General features: G+C 37.6%; 1 protein-coding gene across 1 annotated transcript; it reads right to left on the bottom strand.

The window, feature by feature from the left end:
- Window positions 1-8,646: 8,646 nt before the first annotated feature.
- Window positions 8,647-13,552, bottom strand: LOC118438127. Its single transcript, XM_035857917.1, has 2 exons — window positions 10,207-13,552; window positions 8,647-10,085 (listed from the first exon to the last, which is right to left on the bottom strand). Exons 1-2 carry the CDS (start codon window positions 13,550-13,552, stop codon window positions 8,647-8,649), a joined length of 4,785 nt encoding a protein of 1,594 aa, XP_035713810.1.
- Window positions 13,553-14,435: the final 883 nt, after the last annotated feature.

Genomic DNA, 14,435 nt, shown 5'->3' with positions numbered 1-14,435 from the left:
CTTCAAGGCTAACAACGCCCTAAACGTGCCTCTCACAATGCCCCTGAGGAACTTTAGCAGGGTCAACTTTCCTATGCAAAAATATCCCCCGGCGCGAAGCGCGAGGGGCTTGCAGCTCCTCCGAAATTTGACCAATTCAGCTTTCTTTGTCCTCGGCCAAGCGAACTGCTTCCAGGAGGAGAGCGTCTGCCGACCCCTGGGTGTGAATATACCCGCCAAACGCGAGCACCACGGTCCACAACGCGAGCGCGCCGCCGCTCCAGAGCAGCAGGAGAGACGCCGAGGTCAAATCGAGCGAAGCGTGGTCAAGAATGAGGAGGTAGTTGCACGAGAGGGAAAACTGTGTAATGACGGCCTGCGCTGGAACGAGGACCGGGGCGATAACGTCGTTCGCGTTCTTGACCAATAGTTCGAAAGTCCGATAAGCGAGTTGTAGGTTACCCGGACTTCGTAGGGAGTTCGACGTGGTGTAGTTCCTGGTTAAATTAATGAATTATTAATTATAAATTCATTTGAAAGAAAAAGCGGAATTTGAAGAAATTTTTCCTCAATAAAGACGAACATTTATGTATGTTCATCTATTACTATCAGAAAATTGTAAGCGTTAAAAATCACAAATTTTGCTATTTAAAAAAACCCATCATTAGTAGTTGTTTAAGGCATCTATGATCAGTATAATTTGTTCAGAATTAATAGACGCCAGATTAGACTAAAGCCTTTTAGTTTTTATCAATACCAGGCAATGAGAACTCATTATGAGAATTTATTGCTGTGTTAAATTCCGGAGAATCCTAACTTACAGCATTATTGGGTTTCAAAAATTTCAGGGCTCCCAAGTTATTGCTGTTACAAAATATTACTGGGTTTCTAGAATTTCAGGGGCTTCACTTACCACCTTTCCAACAATATGCATACATACATATATATGTACATATATGTATGTACATACATATTGGTATATAGAAATTGGGAATTTTCACGGGAAGTCAGTTTCTCGCCATATTCATAGCATTTGCCTGATCGTCTATTAACCAAGATCTCTCAAAATTGAAAATTTATTACATTCAAACGCATCTGTAAAATTTTACAGGGCACGCCCATGAAAAACATTGAATTCCCAACTTTGCGTCCGTTTTGAAGTTATTTGAACAGCGCAAATCCTCACCTCGTCTTCCTCACTGATGGCGCAAAAAACTCCTTAGATAAGATGGTACATATCACAAAGATATAAATCACCAAGGTGAATATCGAAACGGTCGTGATATTAGAAAAGATTGAGATGAGGAGCCAAAAGTAGCTCCCGCCGCTTAGAAGATACAGCTCCCAGCGACAAAACAGCCACATGAAGGAGCACGGGTAGGCCGCGTTGGTGGGAAATATCAAATAATGCAGGAGCACCCAAACCGGGCAAAAGAAATTCATAAAGGTGAAAAGTGCGATCGTATTAGAGAGAAGCTTCATCATTAAGACGTCCCGTTTCTGCGGTAATCTCCAATTTTCTGGAAAACAAGACACGTGGTAAAGTCAGTCAAAGGTTTAGACTAAACTCTTGCCCGCCCAAATTTGAATTTTTGGTGTTGTCAATAAAAACTGAGGAATACGATGCTAAATACTTCTGTAATTTGGTCGTTCGATCTGAAATAGAAGGCAGCGTTGGTCTATCCGAACCGTCAGACTTTGTTATCCTACTATTAACAGATCCAATCCGATTTCCGATCGGATCCGTGTTATAATAAAAGCTCGGATCGGATTGGATGACCAATACTAACGGACGAGAGCTATAAATTCCTTATTCCAATAATTTGCCCCATGTTCTATAAAATTCAAAAATTTTCCTCTTACTGCAGAAATCCGTGTAATACTTTAGCGTGGCGTTGATCACTGCGGCGAGGTGGTACGGATCCAGGAGCATCATCGTGATCCCGAGCGAATCAAATATTGTTGCCATTAGTGTTTCTCACGGGTCGGGTTCTTGCAAATCCGAAACCCGAACCCGAACCCGGTACCACTGATCCGAAACCCGAGGCCAACCCGAACCCGAAGAACCCGTACCCGTTTGCAGGGACCCGAACCCGAACCCGAACTGGCGGTTCAAATCCGAAACCCGAACCCGAAAATATTTTTAATTTTAAGGCATGGGCTGAATTTGTACTTAAAAATTATTTAAAAGCTTAAAAATCAACAATATTTATAATATTTCAAAAACTGCCCCAGAATGGCTTTCCGAGACCTTTAGAAATTTGAAAATCAGTCCAAAATTGGATAATTGTTTCCAGTTTGACGTTTCCAATATTATTACTTATATCATTAGGTATGATTCAGGTAATTGCATAGCAAAATTAGGATAAAAATTCGATTTCTTTTATAGTTCGCACCGTAACACTAATTGAATCAGGCTCTTGTAAATCGTTTACCTTTTTGGAAACCATTGAAATTAAACGAATTTAAGACAACTAGAAATTGGAATTACTTACTTCAGTATTGCAACCGCTGAAGAACATGTAGTTCAACAATTTTTCTAGTATCTTTTTGTGATATCGATCCAAAAAAGTTTGATTCGGGTTTCAGGTTCTTAATCCGTACCCGAACCCGACCCGAACCCGAAATTTTGACATGACATTTTTCGGACCCGAACCCGAACCCGAAAGTTTCGGGTTCTTAAGTTTCGTATCCGAAGCAGAACCCGAACCCGAACCCGAACCCGAAACCCGAAGTAAGGACCCGAACCCGTGAGAAACACTAGTTGCCATGAATATCGCCAGTACGAATCCCACATCGGAAATTTTACCGTACAATTTCAGATAGAGCAACCTCCCTCCCGCGTAAAGGATCGCGATAACCAGCCCCATCACATTCTGTACGAACCAATAATGGCTCAAGCTTGTCACATGGACTCGGTGGCGTTTCCTATTCTGAACACAAATTGTATTCAATTTTTGAAATCGGGCTAAAATTCGAAAAGTTACAGCGTTTTTAAAAATCAGGATTTTGGCTGAAATTTTTTTTGAAAATTCCACCACGGGCGTAAATATGCCCATTCAGGAAAACGAAAAAATACGGGTGGGCTTATTTCTGGGCCTGAACAATTTAAAATTAGTCCAGTCCACATTGGCGATAACCACCTGACACCTCTCCATTGTAAGTCACGCTGTACATTTTGTTTTGTAGGTTTTATGTATGTTAGAAACAACAATGAATACTCCGAGAATAATGCAAATCCAAACAAACCATAAGAGTCAGGTGTACAAAAAATGGAATCACGTGTTTTTAAAAATACTTGCGAACCCTGAACAATTTTTCATATCGATTTTTGTTCCAATTTAATGGGTACGATTAAGGAAAACGTGGAGGGGGCGAAGCTTGAATTATCCAAAAATTCCACCCACAGAAAATTTGACCAAGTATGGGGTAATTTCAATGCTCTTTTGGTGAAACCATAGAGTTAATAATATGAGGTAAACCGCAGTAAAATCCTAACAGCATAGTAAATCCCTTGAAATTTAAGGGATTTTTACCAATAATCCGGTAGAACCCCAAATAAAATAAGCAAATGAATATGATTTTTTTATGCACGCAGTCTTCCACTATTTGTCATGGGAAATTTAAATATTTAACTTCATCATTGGCTCACTAAGAAATTCTGGTAAACAGGAATTAGATGGTATAAATTAGTGTTGCAACGAGTACTCGTTTCCACTCGGTACTCGGCGCACTCTGCGTATTTTTCGGTGAGCTCGAACTCGGCAGAGTTTTTTTGCACTCGGCCGAGTTTTATTATTCTCACTTTTACGGCAAGACAATTTAAGTAACACTTGCCAGTTTAGTGAACTAACTCAGATTTAGCTGAAATTTGTTTTTGTGAGTAACTTATAGTCCCTTGAGCAAGAAAAAACTTTTTTTGTGGCGGTTTCGAAAAATATAATTTCCAGAAATTTCAGAAAATTTGAATAATAATTATTTCATGCACAGTTTTTTTTAATAAAAAATCCTCCGGATTATTGTTTAGCATAGTTTAATTAGTCTAAAAAGTCATGTTCATTGAAATCTGAGACAAAAAAATATTTATGCAAAATTTCCTAAATTTCTAGAAATTTTATTTATCAAGACCGCCGCGAAAAACAAGTTTTTTCTTGCTGAGGCGACCGTAGGGTATTCACAACAAAATTCAGCTAAATCCGAGTTGGTTCACTAAACTGCAATTCTACCAAATGTAGAAATTTCAAATTTAGACCTCTGCTGAGTCAGCAAAATTAATTATTTTGTTATTTTGTGCTTTTTAGTACAAATTTTTGGAGCAACAGCTTGGTTTTGGTTATGTATGTGTTAATGAGTCAAATTGAACTTTTCTATTGCCTTATTTTAGAGTGAAAATAGGAAAGCACTCGAGTGCTTTGTGCTTCCAGCACTCGACAAGCCGAGTGCACTCGGCTTTTCGAGTACTCGGTTGCAGAGTTTCACCGAGTGCTCGAACTCGTTCGAGTTCGAGCACTCGGCACCAAGCTTTGCAGAGTACTCGAACTCGGCTCGAACTCGAAATGAAGGACTCGTTGCATCACTAGTATAAATACATATGTATAAATAAGCATACAAGGAAATTGCAGTTTATAGTATAAACATCATTCGTCGTTAAAAACTTCGCCCAGAAATTATCCACAAATATACGTACATACGCTTATAAAGTAAAGAACATTAAAAACCAGGATTTTCGTTCGAAAATACCGTTTTCGTTAAAATGCAGATTGCGTAAATTAAACGTAGAACAATTGTTTACTTAAATTGAATTGTACGTCGGAAATGAAGTCTTCTTCGATGCAATATAATTTTCTTAACTTATCCGAAATATAATTTTTGTGTACTTTTTTTAGCTAACTCATCAGTCAGAAAGCCCGTTAGATTAGGATTATTAGCAGAAATTATATGTATAATCAATCATTTAATATGTAAACCCTATTCAATCAACCCTGGAATATCTTACACGATTTCCCAAGTGTACTACTAACACTTTGCTAGTGTACTACCGGGAAAAGTGGGTTGCTAGTTAAAGATGTAATCTGCGGTCACATCAAAGTACGAAATAATCCACCTAGAAAAGGCGGCCTCTTGGCATAGGTTCGTGGTTGCCCTTATTTTTATACTTTCATGGACTGATATTTCCCAGTTATGATCACCAACGACTGGTTCTACGAATTATTAAACTCGGTGAAATTTGGTTTGAAAATGCGTACAAAAATTAATTCCGAAGCTGAAGAGTCAGGAGTTAACAGTTTACGAGGCATGGTCTTATGTTCATGATTCGTCGAAAGATATTCTTCGCTTCAACTCCACAGAAGACTACATACTATGTGTATACTCCATCTACGAAGTCCATCTACAAACATTTCACACGATGGTTAAATCCGACGCTGTTATGCGTACATACTTTCGTCCAAACAACATACACATCATGCGAACAATTATCCGGTGGTGGCATTGCTATAATTGTAAATGCACTTTTCTCAAAAACCACAAATGATATTCAAGTGATTCGTTTTGCAATTGGTAGATAAATTAAGTGGCTAGATTATATCCTAAGACCTGTTGCGAAAAAAATTCCTAAATGGGGCAAAACAAGATTTTCCCGCGGCAATTTAAAACCAAAGTGGGAACAATTATTTGGTACTAGTCTATAAAGCCCGCATATGCGGGCCCTCTTCATAATGTACATTAAAGTTTCCTACTATGAAGATGTACAAAGTAGAAACTATTCGAGTTTTGCTTAAATTTTGTTTTTAAGTTTCTTAAGTTCCTCGTCGTACCGACAACATTTCTAATTTTCCATATTCGGGTGCGAATTCTGTCAAACGGAACACTCGAAGGGTAAAATATTTTCCCAAAATTGCATGTAGTTTAAATGTCCATTAAATATTCCACCCTTGAAATTCGCACCACCATAAATTTAAATTAACTTTTCTTATAGTAATATTCATGACCTGAAGCAATATGACAACTTAGGTATATTGAGCTAAATTTTGTAGTGGTGACCACGTCTTGATGTAACTGTTATTACTTGACCTGGCGAATAAAAAGGTGTGGCATTAATACTCTCCAAAAAATCATAAATACGTCTTGAGCATCCAATTTAATTTTACATAATAACACTGAAATAATTATTCATAATTAAAATATCATATTTAAATCATATAAATTATATAAATACACATACATAAATACACAAAATATTTATTTAAAATATCATATTTAAATCGCACTGTAATATAACATTATCATACAACGCATGCAATGCGGCGCGTGAAGTTGAGCATTCGTCGCATAACAAAGAGAAACTGGTAATCTCGTGGACCAACCACAAAATGGTGAGCTGCTCGCCGCGTGAAATATTTGTCAACATTGCTTGCTGGATCAGCAGACATTATTGTCAGTCCGCAAAATTTCCTTTGAACCTTCGGTTCTGTTTGCTTGCTGGATCAGCAGACAAAATTGTCAGTCTCCCAAATTTTTTTAAGGAACGATGGGTGCTGCTTGCTTGCTTATCGGCATATTATGCCACACCTCACGGAGCGAGCTGTCTGTGAATCCTCATTTGGATCCGAGCACCCGAGCAGTAAACAGCTCTCGCGATTTTAAGATTAGAATTGCTCAGAAATTTAAAAATTTTATTATAAAATTGAATTATAAAAACGAAAATGAACTCATCATCTTCATCAGTTGGACCTCCCTCGTCGACTACCTCAAAGGCGGTAAGTAATTGAAAAATTTGTTATGGTTTGACATAAAATACATTTATTTGATCCACCTAGCTCTGTTTAATTTGCGATGAATTGCCTGCATCGTACACAATCGCAGCGAACAATGATGCTGGGGATGAAACAAAACCCTGTGGCCATCTTTTTTGCCTACAATGTTTGATTAAACACGTGAATTCTTCAGTGAGTGGGGATGAGTTCACGTCGACACATCAACCCAGATGTCCCTTCTGTGTCCGGGATATTTGTGGCTTTTTGCCACTGGATTCTGCCGATTGTAAGTAACCATCTTCCTATATTACTAATTCTACTATTTACTGGCTAAAATCATAATTACTAATTATATTGTATAGCATCATTGCAACTAATTCGTCTAAAGGATTTCGACGGTACTATTGGGAATATTACAAACCCTTACACGGATGAAAAACTGATTGGAACTGTTTATCAAGGTAAAACTAATAATTTTCTTAACTTTACCGTCAATTCCTGTTGTACTTTTATTAATATAACTAATTGGAACTAATTTGTTATTTAGATTTGATCTACATGAGCATCCTTAGCAAGGAGGAAAAAATCCCTCCAGTAATCCCGTTCGAGAAGATGTCCCCCGTCCATGAGGAACCCAGCTGCCCACCTCATCAATATACTTGTGTTCAATGTGATCTGAACTTCCTGACCATTCAGGGAATTGTCAGACACGAAGAACGACATCATTAGCTGTCATCATCGGCGAACTTGGCTCTTCCTCTCCGAATTAGCTTTAGTATTCGCTTTTTAAATTTTATTTCGATTCGATTTATCAATTATTAGTATTCGTTTTTTAAATTTATTTAAAATTATTCTTTATTGTTCCATCAAAATTCAAAATTTTTAATTGTTATCCTTTAGTACCAAATTAGTTAAGTTCAAGTCAAAAACATGTAAATTAGTTTATCATTATTATTAGTACGTGTGCGTGGGTGGAAGTAGGGTGTTAATTATTATAATAGTTTTTAGTTATAATTTAAGGCAACGTATTTAAGGATAGGTTAGTATTTTTGTGGGAAAAGGGTAGCTCACCGATTATGCATTTAATCTTTTCGATCCCTCTTAATTTTTAATTTTACCCCCAATAATTTCAAAGGTCCGTCCCGTTAAATGCATGGTCGGTGGGCACAGGGAGGGCCCTCCTCTTCTGATTTATACCCTTTTGCAGTCGAGGCCACAAACAATGTGCATCCATTTTATGAACCACAAAAAGAATCCCATCCCTTTTTAATTAATAATTTTTTTAAATTTCTATATGTAAAACTTGGGCAAGTTCCATCCCCATTAAGTCCAGTTGTTCATAAAATAGATGCACAGTGTACCACGCACATGTTTATTTTATACTTTTATACATATTTTTATACAATAAAATATCAAAATTCCAATAAATTATCAAACTGTCATTTTTTCTCAAATCTTCTCAGTGTAACTCGGTGAACAAATTTATGTAAACTTGCACATTTCATACAACTCATTAGCAAGGTAGTACATCTCTGGTGATTAAATACAGGTACCCAATGTCATGTTACCGATAGACAATTACGACATAAACGGTATAAAACTTTATAGTTATTTGTTAGCAAAGATTATTACATTTTTGTCACAAATTCATCCAAGTAACAAACTTAATAGTTTCCTGATGTTCTCATAGGATGTCCAACCTTAATATTACAGCGACGACTCAATATAAGGGAGGTCATGTTGTTTTTCGAAACACTTGTATACGAATTATGCGTGTATCACTAACTAAGATTGAAGAAGGTTAAAATGACATATTGTATGTAGAATTTGTTTTTTTGACACAACGGGCTCAGTCTTACAATCATTGCCCAGTTGTTGTGCTATTATAATTTATTTTGAGTATCATTTCGTTTTATTTCTGGAGTATGTCCTTAAAGACAACATTCCTCGTGAATACCTTATTGGAATTTTCTAATAATTTTCCATGTTCAGCCGTATTTCGTACATAAACTTTTACGTCACATGATCGCCTAACTCTTGAAAATGCAACGTAAAGTTGCCCGTGACTGAACACTGGAGTGGCCAAATAGATTCCAACCTTGTCCAAAGTTTGACCCTGGGACTTATTAATAGTCATGGCAAATGCCAGCTTAATTGGGAATTGTCGTCTTCTTAGGCGAAATGGAAGATCAGAATCTGTTATAAGATCAATTCTAGGGATAAAGACAATGTTTCCTTTAGCGGATCCTGTAATTACCTTGGCAATAATTAAGTTTGGCTTTAGTTCAGCAACAACTAATCGTGTTCCATTGCACAATCCACGTTTTGTATTCAAATTTCTTAGCAGCATTATCAGGGAACCAACTTTCAATTTTAATTCATGTGATGCTGATCCAGACGGATTTAAAGTATTCAGAAATTCCGTAGGGTAATCATCTTTATCAGAATCTTCATCTGTCATAATTGAGTCTGTACTTAAATATGTCTTACATTCTCCTTGCAAAATGTTCAATACTTGCTCGTTTATTTTATCAACTTCTGCATTAGTCGGGCATAAAATCGCCATTTTTGAAAATTGCTCTACATTTTCAAGAGTTAGAGAATCACCAAAAATATCTTTAATAATGTTCTCGGACGCCAACATTGCTTCTGGAATTTCTATTAAACTATCATGTAATCCATCTATATTTGTCAATTCCCCGTTACCAAGTTTAATTAGCCAATCACTGTATTCCTTATCAAGCGATCTGACATTATTGTTTAATTTCAAAATTTGAAATTTCCTCCAAAGGTGGCTAAATTTTATGCTTGCCTGGACAATTGCGACAGCATCACCGTGTGGGATTATTGGCAATGTTTGCCTAAAATCACCTCCGAGGAGTAAAACTTTTCCTCCAAATGGAAGATCATTTCCCATAATTTCTTTCAGCAGTCTATCAATGCAATGCAAAGCATGAACTGATGCCATTGTTGACTCATCCCAAATCAGTAGCTTTGCGGTCCGAATTAACTTCGCATCATTTGTAGTCATCTCTATTGATGAAACAGATGTTTCATTTAAATTAAGTGGCAGTTTGTATTGGGAATGGTAAGTCCGTCCTCCCTTTAGTAAATTAGCCGCGATTCCTGTTGATGCAACAGGTAATGCTATCTCACCTTTACCCCTAATGTAGCTTAAAAGTGTTTTATATAGGTAAGTTTTCCCACTTCCACCAGGGCCGTCAAGGAAGAAACATTTCTCAACAGGGTCGTCAGAGTTCATTGAGTGTTCTATTGCCTCAAATGCATTCAGTTGTTCTTCTGTCAATGTTGATTTAAGATCTTCTGCGATGCCACGTTCTATCTCAATATCTACAAAATCATTTAAATTCAGTGGTAGATATGAGGGGGGGGTCTCTTAGATTGTAATCAGAACACTTTTTTCCGTGTGTAATAAGTGTTTCTGAAATATCTCTAAGTGCATATGACTCACACATGTTACACTCTGCGTCAGGTGGATGACCGTGAACTCTTACAAAATCCTCAGTAAGATTTTCTTTATGTTCAATCCATAAGCCTGTCATGTCGGAGGTCTCTCCAAATACACAAATATATGCAAAAAGTTCTCGAAGTTGACGTGGCATTGATGCATGAGCAGCATCGTTTAATGTATCATTCCAGACTGTTTGATCAAAAATCAATCCTCGAGCCTTAGCCGCTTCATAAAAGGTATTGTAAACATGTCCTTGATATTTAAGAAGGTCGTTATAACTTGTTGGTCCTGCTACATGAAGTAACAGTAACCTCAAAAAATATCTCTCACCGTCTGTCATACTCACAGAATACAGACGTCCTATAACTTTGTCAGTGTGTCCATCTTTACGACGAATCCATTTGTTTTTTGCATTAAATACATAATACTCTGGAATTTCTGCATACTTGTATTGCCTGGCTTCCGGATCATGGGTGTTTAGCTCGAAGTATGCAGTTAACGTGGAGTGTGTATTTTCTGCTTTTTGGATTGCTTCTTGGATTCTATTTGGATCGAATGTCACTTGTTTTTGCTCCGGTAATTCAACCTTTAATCTCGATATAGAATGGGTTCTATCTTGCATAGGGCATCTGAAAATTCTCCAGGCGGCTTCAGGAGGACTGACATATCTTGAATCCACATGTGTCTTAATCTCATCTATTCGTAATTCAACTTTTGCACAATCGTGACCCTTGTAAGCGTATTTGAATAAATACTTTACGCTTCTAATAGATGCGCAAATTTCAACGTTGATATGACAATTGTATTTTAAGCTTAAGTATGGGTTATATGGAACTACCCATCTATTGTCAATTTCAATATTTTTATTAGTCACAACTGGTACTAAATTGCGTCGCCGGTAAAACGGATATCCGTTAACGTTAGCTAAAGTTTCATGCTGAAATGCTTTCGGAAAACCTTTTGAACATTTCCCGGCCACCAGACATGGTGATTTTGAATTAATATTATCACACGGGCCGTGAATCATATTTGTTGTAACAACATCATATAACCTTGGATGTGTTTCTTTATTAGGTATTTCGGCACATACAATCTTATCTATGAGTTCGACTGTTTTTGGCTTATCACTATCTTTTAGGATTATAAGAATATGAGCATGAGGGAGACCGCGTTTTTGAAATTCAATTACATGTACTTTTGCAAGTACGTGTCCAAGGACACATTTTTTTGTTAAATCCTCAAGCATTGATTTCAATTTAATATTAAATACCCTTGTTACTAAATCCGGTCTGTTTTCAGGTTTTTGTCCATCTTTCAAATTGGTAGTAATTTCTATCCATTTGGGGTTGCACGTCATCGTAATAAATAAGTCTGGTTTGCCAAATTTTCTTACGATTGACATCGCATCTTGATAGTTTTGATTCATATTTCTTCGGCTACCTTGAAAAGTCGAAGGTAAAATTATTGGTCTTCTGGGAACCAATCCATCTTGTTCTGCGGCAGAGTCTATAAAGTCAACCAATGCGTCATAGTTACTTGCTCTAAGTTTGCTTTGATTTTGCCTGACAAAATTAAGGTCATTTGCTTCGGCTTTAACATATGCATCGACAAAGTACTGTTGAGTTAGCTTTCCGGCACTTAAAAATGGATTAAATGTTTCACGAATTGAAAATAGGTATGAGTAATACATTTTTAGCGTTACGCGTTTTCTACAGTTTGTATTAATTTTTGCTGAGTTAGACGGCACAGATAGAGCTAAGTCCTCTCCCCATCCTTGCTCCCCAGATGGGTATAGAATAGGATAGGTCAGAGCATCAAGGTTTTTATTTAAAATACTAATTCGTTTTGTCTTTGGGGAATCATCGCCGGTTGATTTTAAATGAATAAGTAAATCTCTTTCAAGTGGTGGCTCGCCATCGGTATTGCTGAAAATTATTGCAACTTCATTACATGTCTGAATATTGTATCGACGTTTGTCAAGATTTCGGTCATTAACAATAGCCATTGTAACTTCTTTGGCCAAATATTCTTCGCTTTGCATTCTAATCTTCTCCTCCTTTTCGAATTCATGAAGCATTTTGTATGCTCTGGCAAACGGATTATCTTTCATAATATCATACAGGTTAGACATCACATGATTTTTGCAGGCAACATTGGATGGCTCGTTCAATCTTCGTCGGTTTGCCTCATCGGGATCCAGTATATACAATTGGGCGTACTTTCGTGGTTCGCCATCATCGGGGTGCAAAGTCCCGGTTCTGTGATAGATCTGACCATGGATTCGATAACAGTACGGACCGTATCCAGGTGGAGCTTTAATTTGTGCTCCAACAGATGCAAATGCAAATGCATTATTGTAGGATCTTATATTTTCCATGAAATTTTTGGAATCAGGATCCTGCCCTATTAGAAGTCGTTTTATGTACTCATGCGTTGCGAACGTAGGAATTTTAACCTTTCCTTTGTTGCAACACACGGTAAACTTTTTATCAGTTGGTCTTTCATTAGCAAAATGTTTGGCATTGCAAAATTCACAGAGGACATTCATTTCCCCCATAGTGTGTAACTCCACCATACTTTCCTCTAAATTATCAACTATGGCCAATCTTACTGTCATCTGTAGCATACGATATGAAGTATTGGCACGATTTGTGCGCACTTGTTGTAATCTCTCCTCTCTGTCTATGGCAGTTTCAAGTTGGCGTCGAGCGAAATTTCGTTTATTATCTTCAATTCGTCGTCGAATTGTCTCTTGTTCGGTTTCTGCCAATCTCACTTCAGAAATTCGTTGTGCATTTACTAAGCAACGGGCCAACCTTTCCTCGTCGGGTTCTGCCAATCGCCTTTCAAAAGTTCGTTGAGCATTCGATAAGCAGCGCGCTGACCTTTCTTCGTCGGTTTCTCCCAATCGCCTTTTAGAAGTTCTTTGAGCATTCGCTAAGCAGCGTGCTGACCTTTCTTCGTCGGTTTCTCCCAATCGCCTTTCAGAAGTTCGTTGAGCATTCGCTAAGCAACGTGTCGACTTTTCCTCGTCGGTTTCTGCCAATCTCCTTACAGAATTTCGTTGCGCATTCGACAAACAGCGTGCTGACCTTTCCGCTTCTGTCTCTCCCAACCTCCTTTCATAAGTCCGTTGCGCATTAGTCAAGCAACGTGCCGATCTTTCCTCTTCGGTCTCAGTCAATCGTCTATCAGAGATTCGTCGGGCATTAGCTTCTCTCCGAAGTGATGCTTGCGACTCAGTCTCTCCTGGCCTTCGCCGTAACATCATAGGAGTCTCAGTTTCCGAATCAGATGTTAATTCAAAATCATCTCTGCAATCCAAACGTTGCTTTTTCCGGACCATCCTCTATAAATGCCAACTTAGGCTCAAAGTTGCCAAAAATGGCTCAAGTATTTGCCACTTAGGGCTCAGAATGTGTCTACGAATGGATCACTAAACAATAAATATGCTGAATGGGTAGTGCCAACTTAGGGCAGAAAATAAGTCGACTTAGGACTGTAACCTGCCTGAATTGCACAGCAGAATTTACGGCTTGGATGTCTATGAACAAAATAAAAAAATACATTTTTAAAGATAAAGTTTCCATAGATAATCTTTCCAAACAATATTCAAACAAATCTTCAGCTAAATTACCAAATATGAATTTATAATAAACTGGAAATTCTAATAATGAAGTTAAGTTCTTTTTTAATTATTGCGTTCAAATATTCAACACAAAATAAATTTGCAAGGATAGTGCAATTTGGGCAACCGCATTTGTCGATAGTACCCGGCGAACTGATGAACAGTATCTTGCTGCTACCACTTTTATTAATTCAACTTTACGTTAACGGAATGTCCAGGAAATACAAAGGGTGGGATGGAAGGGTGTGAAGTCGCCTATCTCAACCATGTTAAAATTCCTGTGCAGTAGCGTCCCTTAACAACGTTGAACGTTTCCCTAAAAACGTTTTTGCAAACTGTCAACAGGAATATCATGCCTTGTAGTTAAATTGTCCATATACATTACTGGATAGGCAAAAACGTTGTCAAACGTTGTGACCCGGCTGCCACCTAGTGATAATCAGATACAAATGTCGGCCGTTATACGTAGAGTCCACGTATAACGGATAGCCAATCACACAACTTTAAACTTGGTTGTCACTACCAGCCCTATCCTGTAATGTATAATGAACATTGTAAGATAGGTCAAACCTATTTTCCTATCTTGCAATGATAAATTACC

The sequence above is a fragment of the Folsomia candida genome, unplaced genomic scaffold, assembly GCF_002217175.1.
Source record: "Folsomia candida strain VU population unplaced genomic scaffold, ASM221717v1 Fcan01_Sc018, whole genome shotgun sequence".
NCBI lineage: Eukaryota > Metazoa > Arthropoda > Collembola > Entomobryomorpha > Isotomidae > Folsomia > Folsomia candida.
Note: the sequence above shows the minus strand (reverse complement) of the source record. Positions and strands in the feature narration are given on the sequence as shown.

Coding starts and splice junctions, on each gene's coding strand:
- LOC118438127 (XM_035857917.1), bottom strand. CDS start 13,552: ATGGTCCGGAAAAAGCAACGTTTGGATTGCAGAGATGATTTTGAATTA. Junction 10,086..10,206: donor TGACGCAGAGTGTAACATGT/GTGAGTCATATG, acceptor ATGATTTTGTAG/ATATTGAGATAGAACGTGGC.